The sequence below is a fragment of the Rhizoctonia solani genome, chromosome 6 (assembly GCF_016906535.1).
Source record: "Rhizoctonia solani chromosome 6, complete sequence".
NCBI lineage: Eukaryota > Fungi > Basidiomycota > Agaricomycetes > Cantharellales > Ceratobasidiaceae > Rhizoctonia > Rhizoctonia solani.
In genome coordinates, this window is record NC_057375.1 from 1,890,325 (window position 1) to 1,906,241 (window position 15,917).

Consider the following 15,917-nt stretch of genomic DNA (forward strand, 5'->3'; position numbering starts at 1 on the left):
CAGCTCGCTCAGTGGATTGGCCCCCGCCCCCCCCCCCACGTCTGCCGATCCTGGTCGTATGCGTGTTTCCTCTTTCTTCATGTGCTCGTATTTTCCTTCTCTTTTTTGCATGCCGGGTCAAGGCCCAGTTTTTATTTATGGTGCTTTATGCTATTCTCAAACAGGATCCAAAAGCTTCCTGTTTAAATACTGTTATTTTATTTTATTTTATTTTTCAAAAAAAGCCAGTTGCGAGCCGGGAGGCCCGACAATTGAGGAAACGCAATACGACGCATACATCCCGTCATTATCACGTGATAAAGGTTCCAATAAACCAAGACACTAAATGAACGAGTGGATGCAAAGCGTTATATTGGACGTTAGGATGTATAATTGTACAAGATCCAAAACCTTCCTACCGGCTATCTCACAGCACCAATACAAACAAACATAAAGTGGAGAGCTAGATCGAGATTACGATAGTCCTTAGAGATCCATATCCATCGCCATGCTTTCGTCCTCGTCCCATTTCCTCCCGTTCCCATTGGTATGAGTGTGATTGTGGTCATCATGAGCACCTTCAGGTTCCTCTTCCTCTTCATCGTCCCGACCGCGGAGACTTGATACGCCAAAGCTGGACGCACTCATGGATCGACCAATGCTAAACTGATAAGCCATAGAACCAATATGTGCACCTGCATCACAGCCAGCATGAGATGAGCTAAGCGTATACTCATGTCCTCCGATGCTCGTTGCGACTCCGTAAGTTTGGTGAGGCCGAGGTTGGGGCCGGCCAGGAACGGCGAGCGCAGCCGAAGACGATCCGTACCCGCTATCCTCCCGCTCGTCGCTTGATTCACCCATATCCTCATCATCCTCGACCACCGAAGTCGCAACCGATGCCTCGCGCTCACGATAAGCAGTGGTTGAAGGAGCGGCCGGCGTTATGGGGACGGACGTCCCTGCTGTCGGCATCGGTAATAGTCCTCCGGATAGGTAAGCCGGCCATAATGATCGGTCTTCGGGGAGACTCGTGCCCATACCGTTCTTCGCGGGCGAAATGTGCGATAAGATTGCCGCCGCCTACACGCACCACATCCACAGTCACCACCTTTGCCGTCCTACTCCCCCAACGCGACAACGCACCTCGAGCATTTGGACCTGCTGATGTTTACTCAGCAGAAACTTACTTGCCTCTCGCCAATGGGGGGAGTGCTCCCATCGATGTTTGACCAAACAATTTGGATGGCGATATACCTGGGTAGAAAAAGTACCAACACATCAGATTATGTAATTAATGCAAGGTTAATTCGAATGGGATGGAATTCCCATCTGACCATAGGGCTGGACCGGGTACCGACGGATGGATGGATGATTAAGGGACATAACTGTACCTTTGAACACGTTTCGCACTTGAATATCGTTCCCTTCTTGGCCTTGCCTCCGTTTGCTTCGGGTGCTGCTGGTGTGTCTGTGGACGAGCCAGGTGCGACCGAGTCACTGGTCCAAGAGTTAGTTCGGTCCGATACAATCAAGTAATATTGCATTAGTTTACCCTCGGGTTGCATCACTTGTTCTTCGCTTTGTAAGAGTGGTCGAACTCGGGCGCCTCCTACCAGCACTGGGAGTCGATGCTGGCGATGGCGCAACTGGCGATGGCCGGACCACCGACGCTGTTGATCTCGGAGAGTGAACAAAGCGGCCGAGCGTAGGCGCCGAGGTAGGGGTTGACTGGGATGGCGGAGGCGTGGAGGACGACAAGCCGGACGAGAGCGATAGCAACGAGAGCGCAGCCTGGGCCGCTGGCACCGGTATGTGGTTGGTGGCCATGTTGCTAGAGGGGTCAAAGGTAAGCGGTTCGGTCCCACCAGAGGGCATTCTTTTCAGCCCCATGTGGTTCTGCTCACCTTGAGCAATCTCGCGGGTATTGTCTCCAAAAGGCGGGGTGGGTGTGGATTATGGAATCGTCGATAACCAGAAGAAAAAAGTTGGCAAGGTAGTGTCGTATCCTACACAGCCGAATTAGCGCCCCATTTTCAATAAAATAAATCAAAGCAATTGGCAGAAAAAAAAAGGCTATATTTAACAGCGATCAGCTCCAGAGACGCGAGCCAGCTCAATCAAGATGTGTCGCGCCAGATACCGAGCACATCTCCCAAGGTACCAGATTAATAATTACTCACAAGCAAGAAAGTTATAGGCTCCGGGCAGGTTTGGTGTAGTACTATACAGCAGCTGGTGGTCGGATAAAAAATGTCACAACGGAGATCTCATATCGTGGTGTCGGGCAGGACAATTCCCAAGTTGGTTTCCTGATCAAATTCCCCCGGTATATTTGCATCCGAGTCGGGCCTCGATATGAATATGGGGTCACGAGGGTACTCAGGGTCCAGCGCATACAGTCCAGATACATAGGGATACCATTTAAAACAATATTACACACATACAGCCAATCCCGCGTACAAAAAGCTAAAAGAGCGACAACAAATCAAAGAAAACAACCTATATTATGCCTTTCTTCTGTGGCCAGGTAGTACAACAGTCTCTTTGCGCCTTCTTCCTCTACCTCACCTTTCTCGAGATCCATCCTGCTCGTCCCAATTGACTCATTGATTGACTCTGAGCGAGGAGCATATTTGACATCGTTCATCATGATATCACCTTGTTGTTCGGTCGTGATCGTTACCTAAAGTGAGGTGAAACGTCAACAACGTGGCCCTAACACTCTAAATTCCAATGACCTACCTGAACACTCATCTGATGCATCCCGTCATCAACATCATCCTTCTTGCTCCTCAGAACATCTCCAATCTTGCTTATGAAGCTCTTGCTGCGTCGACCTGTGGGCTTGCCAAACACTACGGGCTCGCCTCGTCGGATCACAGACGATACACGTTCTCGAGAAATATGGACGTGTGACCTGACGCCCTCATCATCTGGGAGAGATTGGTTCGAGACGACCGGGGCGCCAGGAGCATTAGTGGGGCAATGAGTGGGGGAGTTCTCAGATCCGCCCTGGGCGATGTTGTCCGTCACCCAGAACAGCACCAACGCGTTGACTGTCACATCGGCACCACAGCTTCCCAAACAAACCCACCCCAGTTGCTGCCCATGCATGATGGTTAATACAGCGATGTTGATCTAAATTAATGACGTAACATTGAGGCATTCAATTACCACGAGGATAAATCGGGACGTACGGTAGAGGTAGTCAAAGCCGCAAAAGCTGCAACCAGAGTCCTCATGGCCATCTTCTTAATCCTAGGATTAGACAACCGGCTTCGGAATAATGGCCACAGGAACATTCCTGTCAGGAATATATTGATATATAGGTCGTAAATGAGTAGCGATAACGATCTACGTCGGCCTCATGTATCAGCCCCTGAATGTAGCAAGGCCAGAATGCCAACTCACGCGTATTTTCGGAGTCCAATGATACACGATCTATCATCCCTGAAATAAGCGACCCTACCTAATCAACCCACGCAGTATGAGTATGAATAGTACAGAAAAATTCTGGGGTGAATGGCTTACCAATGAGCATCATAATCACAATAGCTACATATGGCATCATCGTAACGAGGCACCCCCAATAAACCTTGGAGTGTAACCTTGGCTGGTGTGTCCCGCCCCAAACAACGTGAACCTATGCTTGGAGGTCAGTCTCGGCCTGATAAAACCGGGAGGGAGGAGTCTACCTTTTCAATAAGAAACGAGTAAATTAACATTTTGCTACCAGCATATAATAGAATGCACGCGTAGATTCCGAGGGCGCAGTTGAGAAAGCTGCTTGACATGCCAGCGCCTCCGATTAAAAGACCAGCTACGTACGCATGTGTTAACCGACCGAAATTCGAAACCGAGTGCAGGACAGTAACGTACTGGAGAACAGAAATAGCCAACTAAATCAAACAGTCAGACAAAACACGCTAAATAACAAGAGAGCGGCACTTGCGAGTCAAGAAAGACTAGGAGTACGCAAAGCCTTGGCCAAGACATGCTCATCCATGTATGCCAAGAAAAGAAAGGCTCTCCTGTCGTCCGACGAGCAAAACAAAACGCAAGAATGCTGCATCCTACAGTTGCCCGTATTAGCCCTGCACCGCTTACACTGCCCAATACACTCACCAAATAAATGAATGACGCTCGATAAAGCTTGCATAGACTGGTTTGGGAATACAATCCCTGCCAATTGCGCTGGATGGTCCGTGTACGGCCCACTAATGGGCATCGATGGGGAGATGACGACCATAAATAATAAGGAAAGAGAGAGATGGGGAGATGAAAAGAGCGAGTCCTCCTGTGGTCCAAAATGATATTTATACACTGGATATCGGGGGCTTCGCCGGTACCGGAGAAGACCTCGGAGCACCGCAGATCAAGGATCCACACGATCGGCGGGTCGCTAGGCACCACTCCCACACACCCTTAATTAAGTTCCTCGGTTGCTCGTACCTTGTCGATCGGGCCCCTCATCGCCCAGGGGTACACACGCGAGATACAGGAGAACGGTTTGCTGGTCATATAATATCGCTGCCCACATATAATGGCTCTCTTCGGGCTACGACATTGGGCGCAGCTGGCACTGGCGCAGCCCGGGCTTGATGAGTCGGAAGCATTCTGATACACACCCGCCTAACGAGGATGACATAATACTTGGACCCGACACGGTTATTTCCGACGGATGATCGTTGTGATTCAAGACTGGGTGAAGCATGCGGAAGGGGACAAATCGACTCGGAATGTTCTGGATTTGTGGATATCCGGACTATCAACGTGATTTTGAGCTGATGTGTTTGGAGTCGATGGGTGGCGGGAGGTGAGTGGGATAAACTTATAAAAGCATAGGTAGGTGGAGCGCGCACGGCCGAGAGGCGTGGGTTAAAATGGCTATCACGTGGAAGACGTTCTGTCGTAATGTGGGCATGTCAGCTACAATATGGGTCCTAGTATTGATGAATGTATAGTACTCATTTTTTCTCACCTGATGATGGTCCATATGTGTGGGGCAAGCGAGGGAGCCAGGTTATCAAACTTTCCGACCATATTCATCCACCACCCACACATACCCAGGGGGTGCGCCGTAAGTGACAAGTAGCATCTTCGGAGATTACGCGCATGCATAACAAAGGGTAGCCTGCTTATACATCAGTACATTCAGGATTTTTGTTTATAAAGACTAAACGATCAAACTTTCGTTGACATACGAAACAATATGTGTGGAAGGGATGAGACGATCTATATTAAGGTACACTTAAAGATCCGGCTATTCGATTCACCTACTCCTCTTATTTGCTTGGAATATACGCGGGATCTCCGTACTCTAGGCCTCCAGTTATCGAGCTTGGACCGCTGGTAACGTTCCTACACTTGAGTGTACTTTATTGAGCTATTTTCATGGACAAAGCAGTCTACCCAATTCACCAACAAGCATTTGTGAGATTAGGTGGATGTGATCACTCTTAAGACGCCACTTCAAGTCTTTCAACATAAATATGAAGATGAAAATGAGGTAGTTTGCAAGAGAATTTATACATGCGAGCAAGTTACATACCGAGATTGAAGGCCTACTGAAGCGTCAAGTAAGTTTAGACTTGGGTGAATATACGCAAATCTTAATTAGCTGTATTAGAAAGTTTCTGGAGCAACATTTCTGAAAATTCGAGTAATTTGGAAAGGTTTCCTGTACCGATATCCATCGCTATGGTAGTAAATTTGACCGATGGACGCACCCCAAGCTCGTATCTCACGTCCAACACAGCCTGTTCACCGAGGAGAGCGACCCATTAAATGTTTTAGACATATGCATGCTCACCACCCAAGTGTTGCCGCCCTCCACGTGTGGCCCCAAACAAGTCTCGGTTATAGCAAGAACGGGCAATAACAATCTTGTCATCTGGCTTAACAATCCTAAATTATAACGCATCCACTCTAACAAGCGCTTTCCGTTAATAGCGAGCAAGCTTCTCGTTAGGGTAAGATACTTACTATCCATCCTGATCCATAGATGCTACCCGAATGGTTGTGTCCACCTTGAATCCATCCACCGACAGTTCGTACGCTTGGGTATGCTCCGCCGACGACTTGACATTATGACCATTGGCGACTTTGTAAACGTCTGAATAAACACCAATTGGAACAATAAAGCAGAATAGTCATTGAGTACCCATCAACTCATCGTTCGGAAGCTGGGATTCTTACCCCGGATTCTCCTCTTGTTTCGGGGTAACCGGTCCCCACAAATAAGTTCGTAAAGTTAATTCCCCTAAGGTCATGTGAGATCCTTTTCCACTCGAGCAGCCCAAACTAATATATCTCATCAAAAAGTGTATTTTCAGCACGCAATGAAGTAATGTACAAGTCATGACCCGTATTTTTCGCAACCAGCCTTAAATCATGATGTCTCGCAAACTTGACTTCACCACATGGGGATCGTTTCGGACGTCCATGGAGTAAACAGGAGCAAATACCTGATTGCAGGTCTCGTTTTGGGAGTGTCCATGCGGCACTAATTCCGGGCAGCGTCATCAGAGTTGGGGTGATGGCATACCCAATCAGCAGGAAGTGGTGCAACAAGGTACTCACCAATAAATACGTTGAACGCGGACCATATATTAAGGGGTAGCCAGCGGGGGTCTTTGCACGTGCAGGGATTAGCGGCGAGCACCCGAGATGAGAACATGCCAGTGACGAGAGAAGCCAATCCTAGAGTATGGATTTTAATCATAGTAGATATTATGAAAAAGGGAAACTTCGATGAAAATAGCAGAGTTATATAGTCTGACTCGCTGTAGACAAAGCTAGATGCGCAATATTATTGGGCGAGCGACAGGTTGAGTCAATGATGAACGGGGGATCTTTGTGAAAGTAGGATCGTGGAGGAACTGTCCTGTTAAATAAAACTTGCTAATATTGACCCCATTGCAATGCCCGCAGCCTGAAATTCCGCATACAGAAGTTCTCGTTGGATCAAAGCGCATTTCGAGCTCATGATCAGCTTCAAGTTGATACGGGGTTTAGGATCCGACATGTGTGCTATCGTAAAGCGCTACAAACAAACAAAGACCAGTTTCCAGCTCTGTCAGTCAAGCTGCCATTCACGAGAAGATTGACACACAGTGAATCTGTTGTGAATGGATTTTCGGCTGTATTGCCATATATACACCGTGCTCGTGCAAGGGATTTATGGCTGAACTTGTCTGTGTGGGCGGACATGATTGATGCTGGACGGTGATTGGCTATATTATGAGGTTCCACAACTGTCGCAGGCGACGGATCATTTTAACTTCGGGAGACACGCCAAGCAAATGAGTGCCGTAATCCTAACTGTAATGCAAATGCACGCTTGAGAGAAGTCATGAATGACTACAACCTTGTTGGGTTGCAGCAAGGATATCACAATAGATCATTCAAGAATTCGGTTTAACAAGGTCAAAGTTGACACAATTAGTGGCTCCTGATATCAGATCTCTGAGAACAAATACATTGCGTTCTCATCGTGATATACATTGAACTACGAACATCTTCGCTTGATTAGCCTGTAGAGGTCCCCAAGGAAACTTCTTTTCTCGTCTCTATTAGCGAACAGGCGATCATGATATGTTCGCAGGCTTGTTAGATGTCCATCAAAATGGCGGCTTGCCCGATTGTCGGAGGTATGCAGCAATTTCTAACTGCATTTGTTCTCACGAGGAGCATATGGGAGCAGGAAGTCGGACTCATCGGTGGAACCGGCAAATTGCTTACCGCCGCAAGCGACTATACGCGTTGATCGGAGTGAATACGGGGCACTCCGCGTGCTTACGAGTACTCATCCTTGAAACCCCCAAGTCACTTACTTGAGCTTAGATATATCTACATGCTGAGGGTATAAAACAAGGCAGCTTACTGAGTGAATGGTATCCACAATCACCCGAGACAGCCGAATACTCCATTACATTTACTCACGCATTGCCCCTTGCAGCTATGCTCTCGTTCAACAGATTCACTGCGCTCATCATCTCTGCTGTTGGCTTTAGCGCCTGTGTCATTGCAGCCCCTGTTGAAGCTAGCAACAATCTTGTCACTCGCGGACCTTATGATGTCCACAACGGCTGGGCTACCTATTGTACGTTGTTTGCCAATTATTTTAATTAAACATGTACTCAGTCGCCTCAGATAACCCATCGGTTGGGCTGGGTGCCTGCGGATGGGCAAATAGTGACGGCGAACTGGTGGCTGCTGTTGGGACGACTTTATACCAGGATACTATGGTTGGTGAGTCGCATGAGTATTATACCGAAGATCGCTCGCTAAGCTTTGCGCCTCTACTGAAGATGCCAATCCGAACCACAACCCAATCTGCGGGAGGATAGCAGCGGTGACATATGCAGGCAAGACCATCCAAGTCAAGGTTGTGGATCGATGCTACGCTTGTGGGTACAATGACATCGACCTATCCCCAGCTGTATTCCAGCAATTCGCACCTCTTGGTAAGCTTCAGAGAACTCCTAAGTGAGTGTAATAATACTCATTTGCTTTTGCTACACAGCGGTTGGGAAGTTGCAAGGCGTGTCATGGAGATTCACTTAGTGGAATAAAAGATAGCCAAGATTGTATGCGTACTTACCAGAGTGATTCTTGTGTGCTTTACCTGTGGATTTTTTCTCTCAAAACAATGACTGGTGCCTAAGGGTTGATATCGAAAGTCCCAGATAGCGTGAGATATTTGAATAGGAATTAAATTACGGGATATAGTGTCGTATATGAGTGCATGATAGCGACATAGGTGATACGAAACGCTTGGCTCAATACATAATACCAAATTGATTAATCCTAAACTGAGTATCCGAGTATAGCTCGTATCAGGTAACGAGTGTTCCGGCGTCAATTGTTGGAACTTGTTCAAGTTGCTCGCCTACGAACTCAAATCCACAAGATCGTCTCTAGAGCTCTTGACCTTGAGCTCCTCTATGATGTCTTTGACCTATTCGACGTATGTATTGTCGCTGATAGGTATGGGGAATCGAGCTTTAGCTTTGCGCCAAAGACATACGATCATCTACGAAATTCAAAACAGTCTAGCATCGCCTGGTCAACAAGAGCTTGGGCTTCCAAGCTTCCGAAGGAATGCGAAGGCAGAGAATATCCTTAGCATGGGCATACCACTCAGCCCTCCGTCTATAGCTTGACATCGTAGGTGAATCTGGCTCCAGCCTTCGGTGTTATCATCTGGTACAGGCGGAAAACACACGGGTAGAGGCTCGCCTCATTTTGAATCGCCCGAGTGCCCGGTCACTTTCCAGTAAAAAATAAAAAGCCGAGTGTTACCGAGCACCAAAAAACAGGCTCTTGCCCTACCAGCAGTTTCATGCTATAAAGCTTCGTATCTTCTTGAATACCGGAAACATACCCGGTCTTCAAAATGAACAACTACGTGTCGGCGTCCCTATGATATCAATAGAAATAATCGAAGGTTCATCGTTCCAATTCAAACAGAGATTTAATCGGATGCCAACTCTTAATTCATAATTTTCAGTGATTCCAATAGCTGGGTACATATACAGTACAGTGGTTGCTGACTTGAAAACTGAATAAACTGGATCAGTTATTGCCGATTTCAAATTGGATATAGTCTAAATGGCAAAGGCGCTTGCGTTCTCTAGAATCTTCCTCGTCTCCATCGTCCCCCGAGCATTCACCACCGGGCACAGATGAGGATCGTTCAATTTTTTTGTGCACCTAATTATTAGTTTATATTATACATGCTATCCCTGTTAAAGTTAACCTACGGTCTCCGAATAGCTACCGAATCAGCTGGCCTGGACTCATACCTTCAGTGCCTGCGAGTATTACAGATTATAGCCTACGATCGTCAGGGAATCATAGGCCGACCGCCTTTAGCGATCAAACCTTTTAGTTGACCGAGTCATATCTCTCGAGGAAGATTCGGTTGGAACGCCCTTCTGGGCGTATATCGCGCACTTTACGTACATTGCTCCTTCAGCTGAAGCGTAATGTATGGTGAGCCAAAAGTATTTAACCAGTCTTTAATCTTGGCTCCAGTTCAAACCACTCTCAATCATCATCTTTCCAGCATAACCACCAATCACCTTTCAGCCAAAACTATCGCTATGTCGAAAAGCTTCGGACTCACGACCAAACTGCTTCATGCAGACGATGGCTCACACTCTGAAGCTGGCATTGCGCCATCTATATCCGTTTCAACTAGTATGTCACAACCAGCTAGCGTATCGCGCTTTGCTTATTCCATAACAGCTTTCCGTGAACCAATTCCTGAAAAACTCGAGTATCCGTCCGACCCCGACCCATCCACACCAGACAGGCACATCTACAGCCGCTACACGACTCCGGTCTCGACCCGAGTCGAGAAGGTTCTCTCAGCGCTCTTGGCGAGTATTTTTAAATCATGTCTGTGACTTGGGGTCCGATATGAATGTAGGACGCACATGCAATCACCTATGCCTCTGGTATTGCTGCGACTACGACGGTAAGCAGTGAAATTTGTATGACTCGACTCATTACTAACTTAGGTCCAGGCCCTGGTCCACTTGGGTCCGAAGCGCCTCGCCATCCGAGATGGCTATCATGGTGTTCATGTGTCCATCGAGGTGTACAAAAAGAGCAGGCCGGATCTGGTAACATAGTTTGAGATGATAATATTGTGGCAGCACTAATTCCATTCTAGGAGCTCATTGACATTGATGATGAATTCAGACCAGGGGATGTGTGCTGGATCGAAACTCCGCTCAATCCCACGGGAGAGGCGCGTAATCTTAAGCATTATGCAGACAAGGTAGCACTAATCCCTCAATGATATGCCGTCATTTGTATTGACGGAGATATAGATTCATGCTGTGGGAGGTCGCCTCATTGTAGACTCTACCTTTGCGCCTCCCCCGCTCCAAGATGCATTTGCTTCAGGAGCCGATATTGTACTTCACAGTGGTCGGTGCTTTGCTTGTCTTTATTTTCCGTCCTCTAAAATATGTGAACCTCAGCTACCAAGTATCTTGGAGGCCACTCTGACCTTTTATGCGGTGTACTTGCCGTAAAGGATCTTCAAGAATGGCATGCACTCTGGCACCTCCGTACATTCACAGGAAACATGATGGTGTGTCTTATTCGAAAACTGTTTCGTTTTCCTTGCCACTAACTATAAATTATAGGGCTCTCTCGAATCATTCTTACTACTTCGTTCCCTTAAGACCTTCGAATTGCGAGTTACTCGACAGGCAGCAAGCGGCGAGGCTCTTGCTCAATGGCTGCACAAGATCTCCCAGACTCCCGCGGGGCAGACTTACGATGGAGTCCGGGGTGGATGTATCAGGCGTGTTTGGCATGCGACCTTGCAAGAGCAGGATCAAGAGTGGGTCAAGAAGCAAATGCCTGGCGGGGGTCCGGCTTGTTTCACAATCGAGGTACGTAGAATGCATACACAAAGGAGGTCTTTCCGATTCATCCCGCCGATAGCTTGAAGATCCTGACGAGGCACGCATTTTACCGTACTTGTTGGAGTTGTTTATAGTAGGTGTATAATTATACGTTATAGAGCTAGGTTGACGTGACTTGCATTATCTAGCCTGCAACGTCACTTGGTGGTGTTGAGTCATTGATCGAACAACGGTACCTCTCTGATCCTAAAGAAGACAAGAGACGCCTCCGGCTAAGTGTTGGCCTCGAAAACTTGGAAGTGAGTTCGAGACGCTCGTATTCGCGTGTTTAATACTCATAAATCACGTTTTATCAGGATCTCAAGGAGGACTTGCGTCAAGGTTTGAATAAGGTTACCGAAAAGGTCAAGGAGAGGACTTGAAATTATGTTGCTGTAGAAATATCATGATACACTCTGATTGTCGCCCATAGGTAATGTTGATAAACGATATTGACTTGGCCAGCGGCAGTTTGTGAGCAATAAGAGGGTCGATGCCTGTTCTCTCATATCGTATATATGTGAAGAGATAGACTTTGTTCTCTATTTGTCTTCCAGATCCCAGGAGTGTCCGACCGACGCCTGATAAGGAGATAAGATCTGCGGGCTATTTCCAATAATTTGCCTTGCCATCCCGGCTCGCGTAATCGCCGAGTAACCCATATGATTCTTTGGTTGTTTCTCGTTCTATCCATGTAACAGCTATACTCTTGAGACTATGATGCCGATATGATTAATCTTGTAAGACATGGTTTAACTGTGTATGCCATCTCGTTCTGTTGCCAGCGCCACAGATATCATTTGGCAATGTTTGGTCCGGCTTGGTAGATCAGGCTGTCTTCTCGTATTTTCGCCATCGAATCACCGCTTCGCGAAGACACGCTTCCCCTACCACAAGCTCGGCCTTGTAATAAGCAAGGATGTGTTTCCCACCATGATTACTGGAGAGCTATTCTTACGGGGAAGAAAACCAGGTTTGTCATATCATGGGTCATAAGACGGCTGCGCGTAGTTATATATATCTTTAGTTGGACAGTTGAATAACCCCATCAAATTCACACATGATGAAGACATTCCGAGAGATTCCTTTCAGCTCTGCCAAAAGTAGCGTGCTTGTATTACCTCTATTAGGGTGAATGCTAATCATAGTCATTTCTTGGCGGTGTTTGTTTGACAGATGTATGGTCAAACAGATAGGTACACGCTTATTTTTATCAACATTATTGAACATGTGAACTGGATCAATGCTGCGCCTGGCGGTCTGGCGGGGTGCGCGCGGGCCGTGTCGGCGAGATGAATGGGTATATAACCCGAGTATAGGTATGGTGAAAGGTATCTCTCATAGTAACTCAATCAAGCCTCACAATGATTTCTACACTTGCTCTGCTCTCTCTGACGCCTGTCGTATTCGCATCTCCGGCTCGTCGATGCACAGGTACCATATCCTCTCTCGACGACGTTTCTTCCGCCGTTGAGTGCACCACAGTGAGGGCATTTTATTATCAACATAAACGCGTGTGTCTAATTTCCGATAGATCAACATCAATTCTTTCACTGTACCCGCTGGCGAGACTTTTAGTATCAGCGCACCTACAGGGGCCACCATTAACGTCCTAGGGAATGTGACGGTACATATATGAAAGAATTATCCATCACAAATTCTAATAACATCCATAGTTCGGATATGCCGTATGGTCAGGCCCTTTCTTTGAGCTAAGCGGGACAGATATTACGTGTAAGTCTCACTCCCCCAGGTTTCATAGTCCACTTGGCTAAAACGGCACTAGTCAATGGCAATGGCTATACCTTCAACGGCCAAGGTGAACAATACTGGGACGGCCTCGGAAGCAGTGGGTCCACAAAACCCCACCCAATGATGAAGTATGTCACTTTATGCCATTGCCAATATTTATATTCTAAGTCTGTACAGGATCAAATCATCCGGCACCTTTACCAATCTCATCGTCAAGAATTCTCCGCAGCAATGCTTCAGTTTTGGAAATGACGCTGCCCTGACTGTCTCCAAAGTGACCGTAGATAACTGTAGGTTCTCGGCTCGCAGCGCAGACAAGATTGTGTACTAAAGGCTATGTTAGCGGACGGTAATAGCCCAAATAGCTTGAGTGATGGAAAGCCCGCAGGACATAACACTGATGGCTTCGACGGTGAACCAAATATCTGATACTTCATCAGCCTTACTGACACATTATTTAGTCTCGGTCTCGGATTTAACTATTGAGGATAGCACCGTCATTAATCAAGATGATTGCCTTGCGATCAACAAAGGTTCCAATATTGTCTTCCAGCGCAATTCATGCAGCAACGGGCACGGGATCTCTATTGGGTCGATTACCTCAGATGTCACTGTCAGTAATGTCCAGATATTGGACAATACTGTGACAAGCAACGCACAAGGATTCCGCATCAAGACCGACGCTTCGGCAACTGGGTGAGTCGCCGAATGCTAATTAGCAGTGCGCTTCTAATTTATGGCCTCTCATAGATCCATGGTGTCAGGCATCTACTATTCCGGTAACACCGCGACGGGATGTACAAGCTACGGTGTAATTGTTGATCAGAGCTACCCTTCAACTTTGGGAACTCCTGGAACTGGCGTTATCATTTCGGTGTGTAACTCGGGGTATTGTTACCAAGTTGATCTTGTTAACATATGTCACAGAACGTAACTTTTGCGGGCACCAACACTGTTTCCGTGGCAAGTGGTGCCGATGAGGTCGAGGTGAACTGCGGCTCTGGTTCTTGCACTGGTAAGTGTGCTGGTATCTGGTACCATAATAGTCGACTGAGTTGGGCCACAGGTACCTGGAACTGGTCGGGTCTGAAAGTCTCCGGAGGATCGGCTGGGTCGAGCGATTACAGTGGGATCACCGGGTTCTCAGTGTGAACAATAATTTCTATATTTCCTTGGACTATTTCTTTTAAGTTGTCAAAATTGTTCTCGTTTCTAAAAATACAAAGAATAGATGGTTTCAATGTATAGGATGTGTGCGCACAACTTTTTGTAAACACCTCAAAAATAACCACTGGGTAATATAACTATACCGGTATCCCTCCAATGGACCATGCACAGCTGAATAATCCCATGCGAGTGCAAATCTGGTGTCTAAAGGTTTTCATAGGCTGCTTGTGGTATGAACGAGACCAGGGTGACAGTAATGGCCCTGGAAGATGGCATTATGATTGAACGACTGCATCAACTTGAGTATCAAAAGCATGGCATAGAAGCTAGTCCTGAAAATGAGCCAAAACCCTCAGTATCAATCGATCCCATGTCACTTAATCAGATTGGGAGTGCTCCCGTGGCGCATATCGGGTTCCGCGGGCCCCTTTACAGGCGGAAGTCACGACCCGCGAGTCCCGCCTCGTCTCCTTTTTTTGTTGGGTACCTGGTCTAATCGACCTTGTCAAAATGCTGCTCCGAGGTCTCCGGTTTCAGTATTTATAAATTTTCGGGTCTCTGCAAAGGCCAATACCACCCACACATACCTCTTCTTCACATCCGGAGCGATGTACAATCCCAAAACGCTTTCCATCGCTGTTGTACTCTTCCCGGGAGTTACTTTTCTGGACTTTCAATACGTTTCATTTCACCAGGAATGCAAACTGAAACCTGATCGAGAACATTCACAGGTCCGATGGAACTCTTGGAAACCGCCGGTATCAACTCTGGTGGAGGAGCCTTCTTCGAGTCTATTCCAGGAATTCCAAAGCCCAAAGTGAAGTTCGAGTCCGAGTATGTAGCTGAAACTCGCCAGCCGATAAGGGGATTAGCTGGGCCCCCGATCACAGCTACCAAGACGTTTGACGAGGTTTCGTCGAAGCAGTTCGATATCATTTTAATACCAGGCGGTAAGGTTTTATCATTCAAGTTTGAACAACCTATGATTTAGCCAATTCGCTAGGTTCAATTCAACTTGATAACATTTCGAAACCGCTTGCCGAGTTTGTACGGGCACAGCTACCGGGTGCCCAATACGTCCTCACGGTCTGTAGTGGTAGCTGGCTGCTTGCCGCACTGGGTCTGCTCGACGGGAAAAAGGCCACCTCCAATAAATTTCTATTCAACGAAATCAAGGTACGTTCCTCCCTGTCTAGTTGCCTTGCGTGTCTCTAATGCTACCGAACTCTGCAGAAAACGACTAGTTCGAGTATCCAATGGGTGGCTAAGGCGCGTTGGGTTGTTGATGACAATATATGGACGAGCTCGGGTGTGACTGCAGGACAGGATATGGCGTACGAGTTTCTCAAAACGCTCGCCGGACTGGAATTTGCGATTGCGGCGAAGAATGTGCTCGAGTTGCGAGCGACTAGCTCAGACGATGATGAGTTTGCGGATGTATTTAAACTTACTTAATGTTGTCCTCATCCTCATGCATGTACACTTGTATCTATCTTGCCCTTAGTAATGCTGACTAGTTTTGATTTGTTGGAAATTGCCAAAGACTATAGACCACTGCACAGCGACACCTTTGGGTCTGCATTAGGC

At 47.2% G+C, this 15,917-nt stretch overlaps 6 protein-coding genes across 6 annotated transcripts; 4 read left to right on the top strand and 2 right to left on the bottom strand.

Moving 5' to 3' along the window:
- Window positions 1-465: 465 nt before the first annotated feature.
- Window positions 466-1,857, bottom strand: RhiXN_06016 (uncharacterized protein; the record flags this gene model as incomplete). Its single annotated transcript, XM_043325832.1, has 5 exons — window positions 466-1,062; window positions 1,126-1,140; window positions 1,170-1,236; window positions 1,393-1,479; window positions 1,535-1,857. The coding sequence occupies 5 exons, from the start codon at window positions 1,855-1,857 to the stop codon at window positions 466-468; spliced, it is 1,089 nt and encodes a 362-aa protein (XP_043181264.1).
- Window positions 1,858-2,467: 610 nt separating this feature from the next.
- Window positions 2,468-3,553, bottom strand: RhiXN_06017 (uncharacterized protein; the record flags this gene model as incomplete). Its single annotated transcript, XM_043325833.1, has 5 exons — window positions 2,468-2,665; window positions 2,725-3,120; window positions 3,180-3,336; window positions 3,394-3,451; window positions 3,514-3,553. The coding sequence occupies 5 exons, from the start codon at window positions 3,551-3,553 to the stop codon at window positions 2,468-2,470; spliced, it is 849 nt and encodes a 282-aa protein (XP_043181265.1).
- A 4,391-nt stretch (window positions 3,554-7,944) lies between these two features.
- Window positions 7,945-8,550, top strand: RhiXN_06018 (uncharacterized protein; the record flags this gene model as incomplete). The annotated part of the gene is made up of 4 exons (XM_043325834.1): window positions 7,945-8,086; window positions 8,137-8,235; window positions 8,295-8,450; window positions 8,510-8,550. The coding sequence occupies 4 exons, from the start codon at window positions 7,945-7,947 to the stop codon at window positions 8,548-8,550; spliced, it is 438 nt and encodes a 145-aa protein (XP_043181266.1).
- A 1,541-nt stretch (window positions 8,551-10,091) lies between these two features.
- On the top strand, window positions 10,092-11,794 carry RhiXN_06019 (Cys/Met metabolism PLP-dependent enzyme; the record flags this gene model as incomplete). Its single annotated transcript, XM_043325835.1, has 11 exons — window positions 10,092-10,188; window positions 10,237-10,352; window positions 10,421-10,468; window positions 10,518-10,616; window positions 10,667-10,774; window positions 10,827-10,926; window positions 10,980-11,092; window positions 11,148-11,399; window positions 11,452-11,505; window positions 11,561-11,671; window positions 11,729-11,794. The coding sequence occupies 11 exons, from the start codon at window positions 10,092-10,094 to the stop codon at window positions 11,792-11,794; spliced, it is 1,164 nt and encodes a 387-aa protein (XP_043181267.1).
- A 981-nt stretch (window positions 11,795-12,775) lies between these two features.
- RhiXN_06020 (polygalacturonase) lies at window positions 12,776-14,315 on the top strand (the record flags this gene model as incomplete). The annotated part of the gene is made up of 10 exons (XM_043325836.1): window positions 12,776-12,895; window positions 12,946-13,038; window positions 13,088-13,145; window positions 13,198-13,291; window positions 13,341-13,453; window positions 13,507-13,575; window positions 13,625-13,859; window positions 13,914-14,037; window positions 14,091-14,178; window positions 14,230-14,315. The coding sequence occupies 10 exons, from the start codon at window positions 12,776-12,778 to the stop codon at window positions 14,313-14,315; spliced, it is 1,080 nt and encodes a 359-aa protein (XP_043181268.1).
- A 751-nt stretch (window positions 14,316-15,066) lies between these two features.
- Window positions 15,067-15,785, top strand: RhiXN_06021 (Isonitrile hydratase; the record flags this gene model as incomplete). Its single annotated transcript, XM_043325837.1, has 3 exons — window positions 15,067-15,280; window positions 15,334-15,506; window positions 15,564-15,785. 3 exons carry the CDS (start codon window positions 15,067-15,069, stop codon window positions 15,783-15,785), a joined length of 609 nt encoding a protein of 202 aa, XP_043181269.1.
- Window positions 15,786-15,917: the final 132 nt, after the last annotated feature.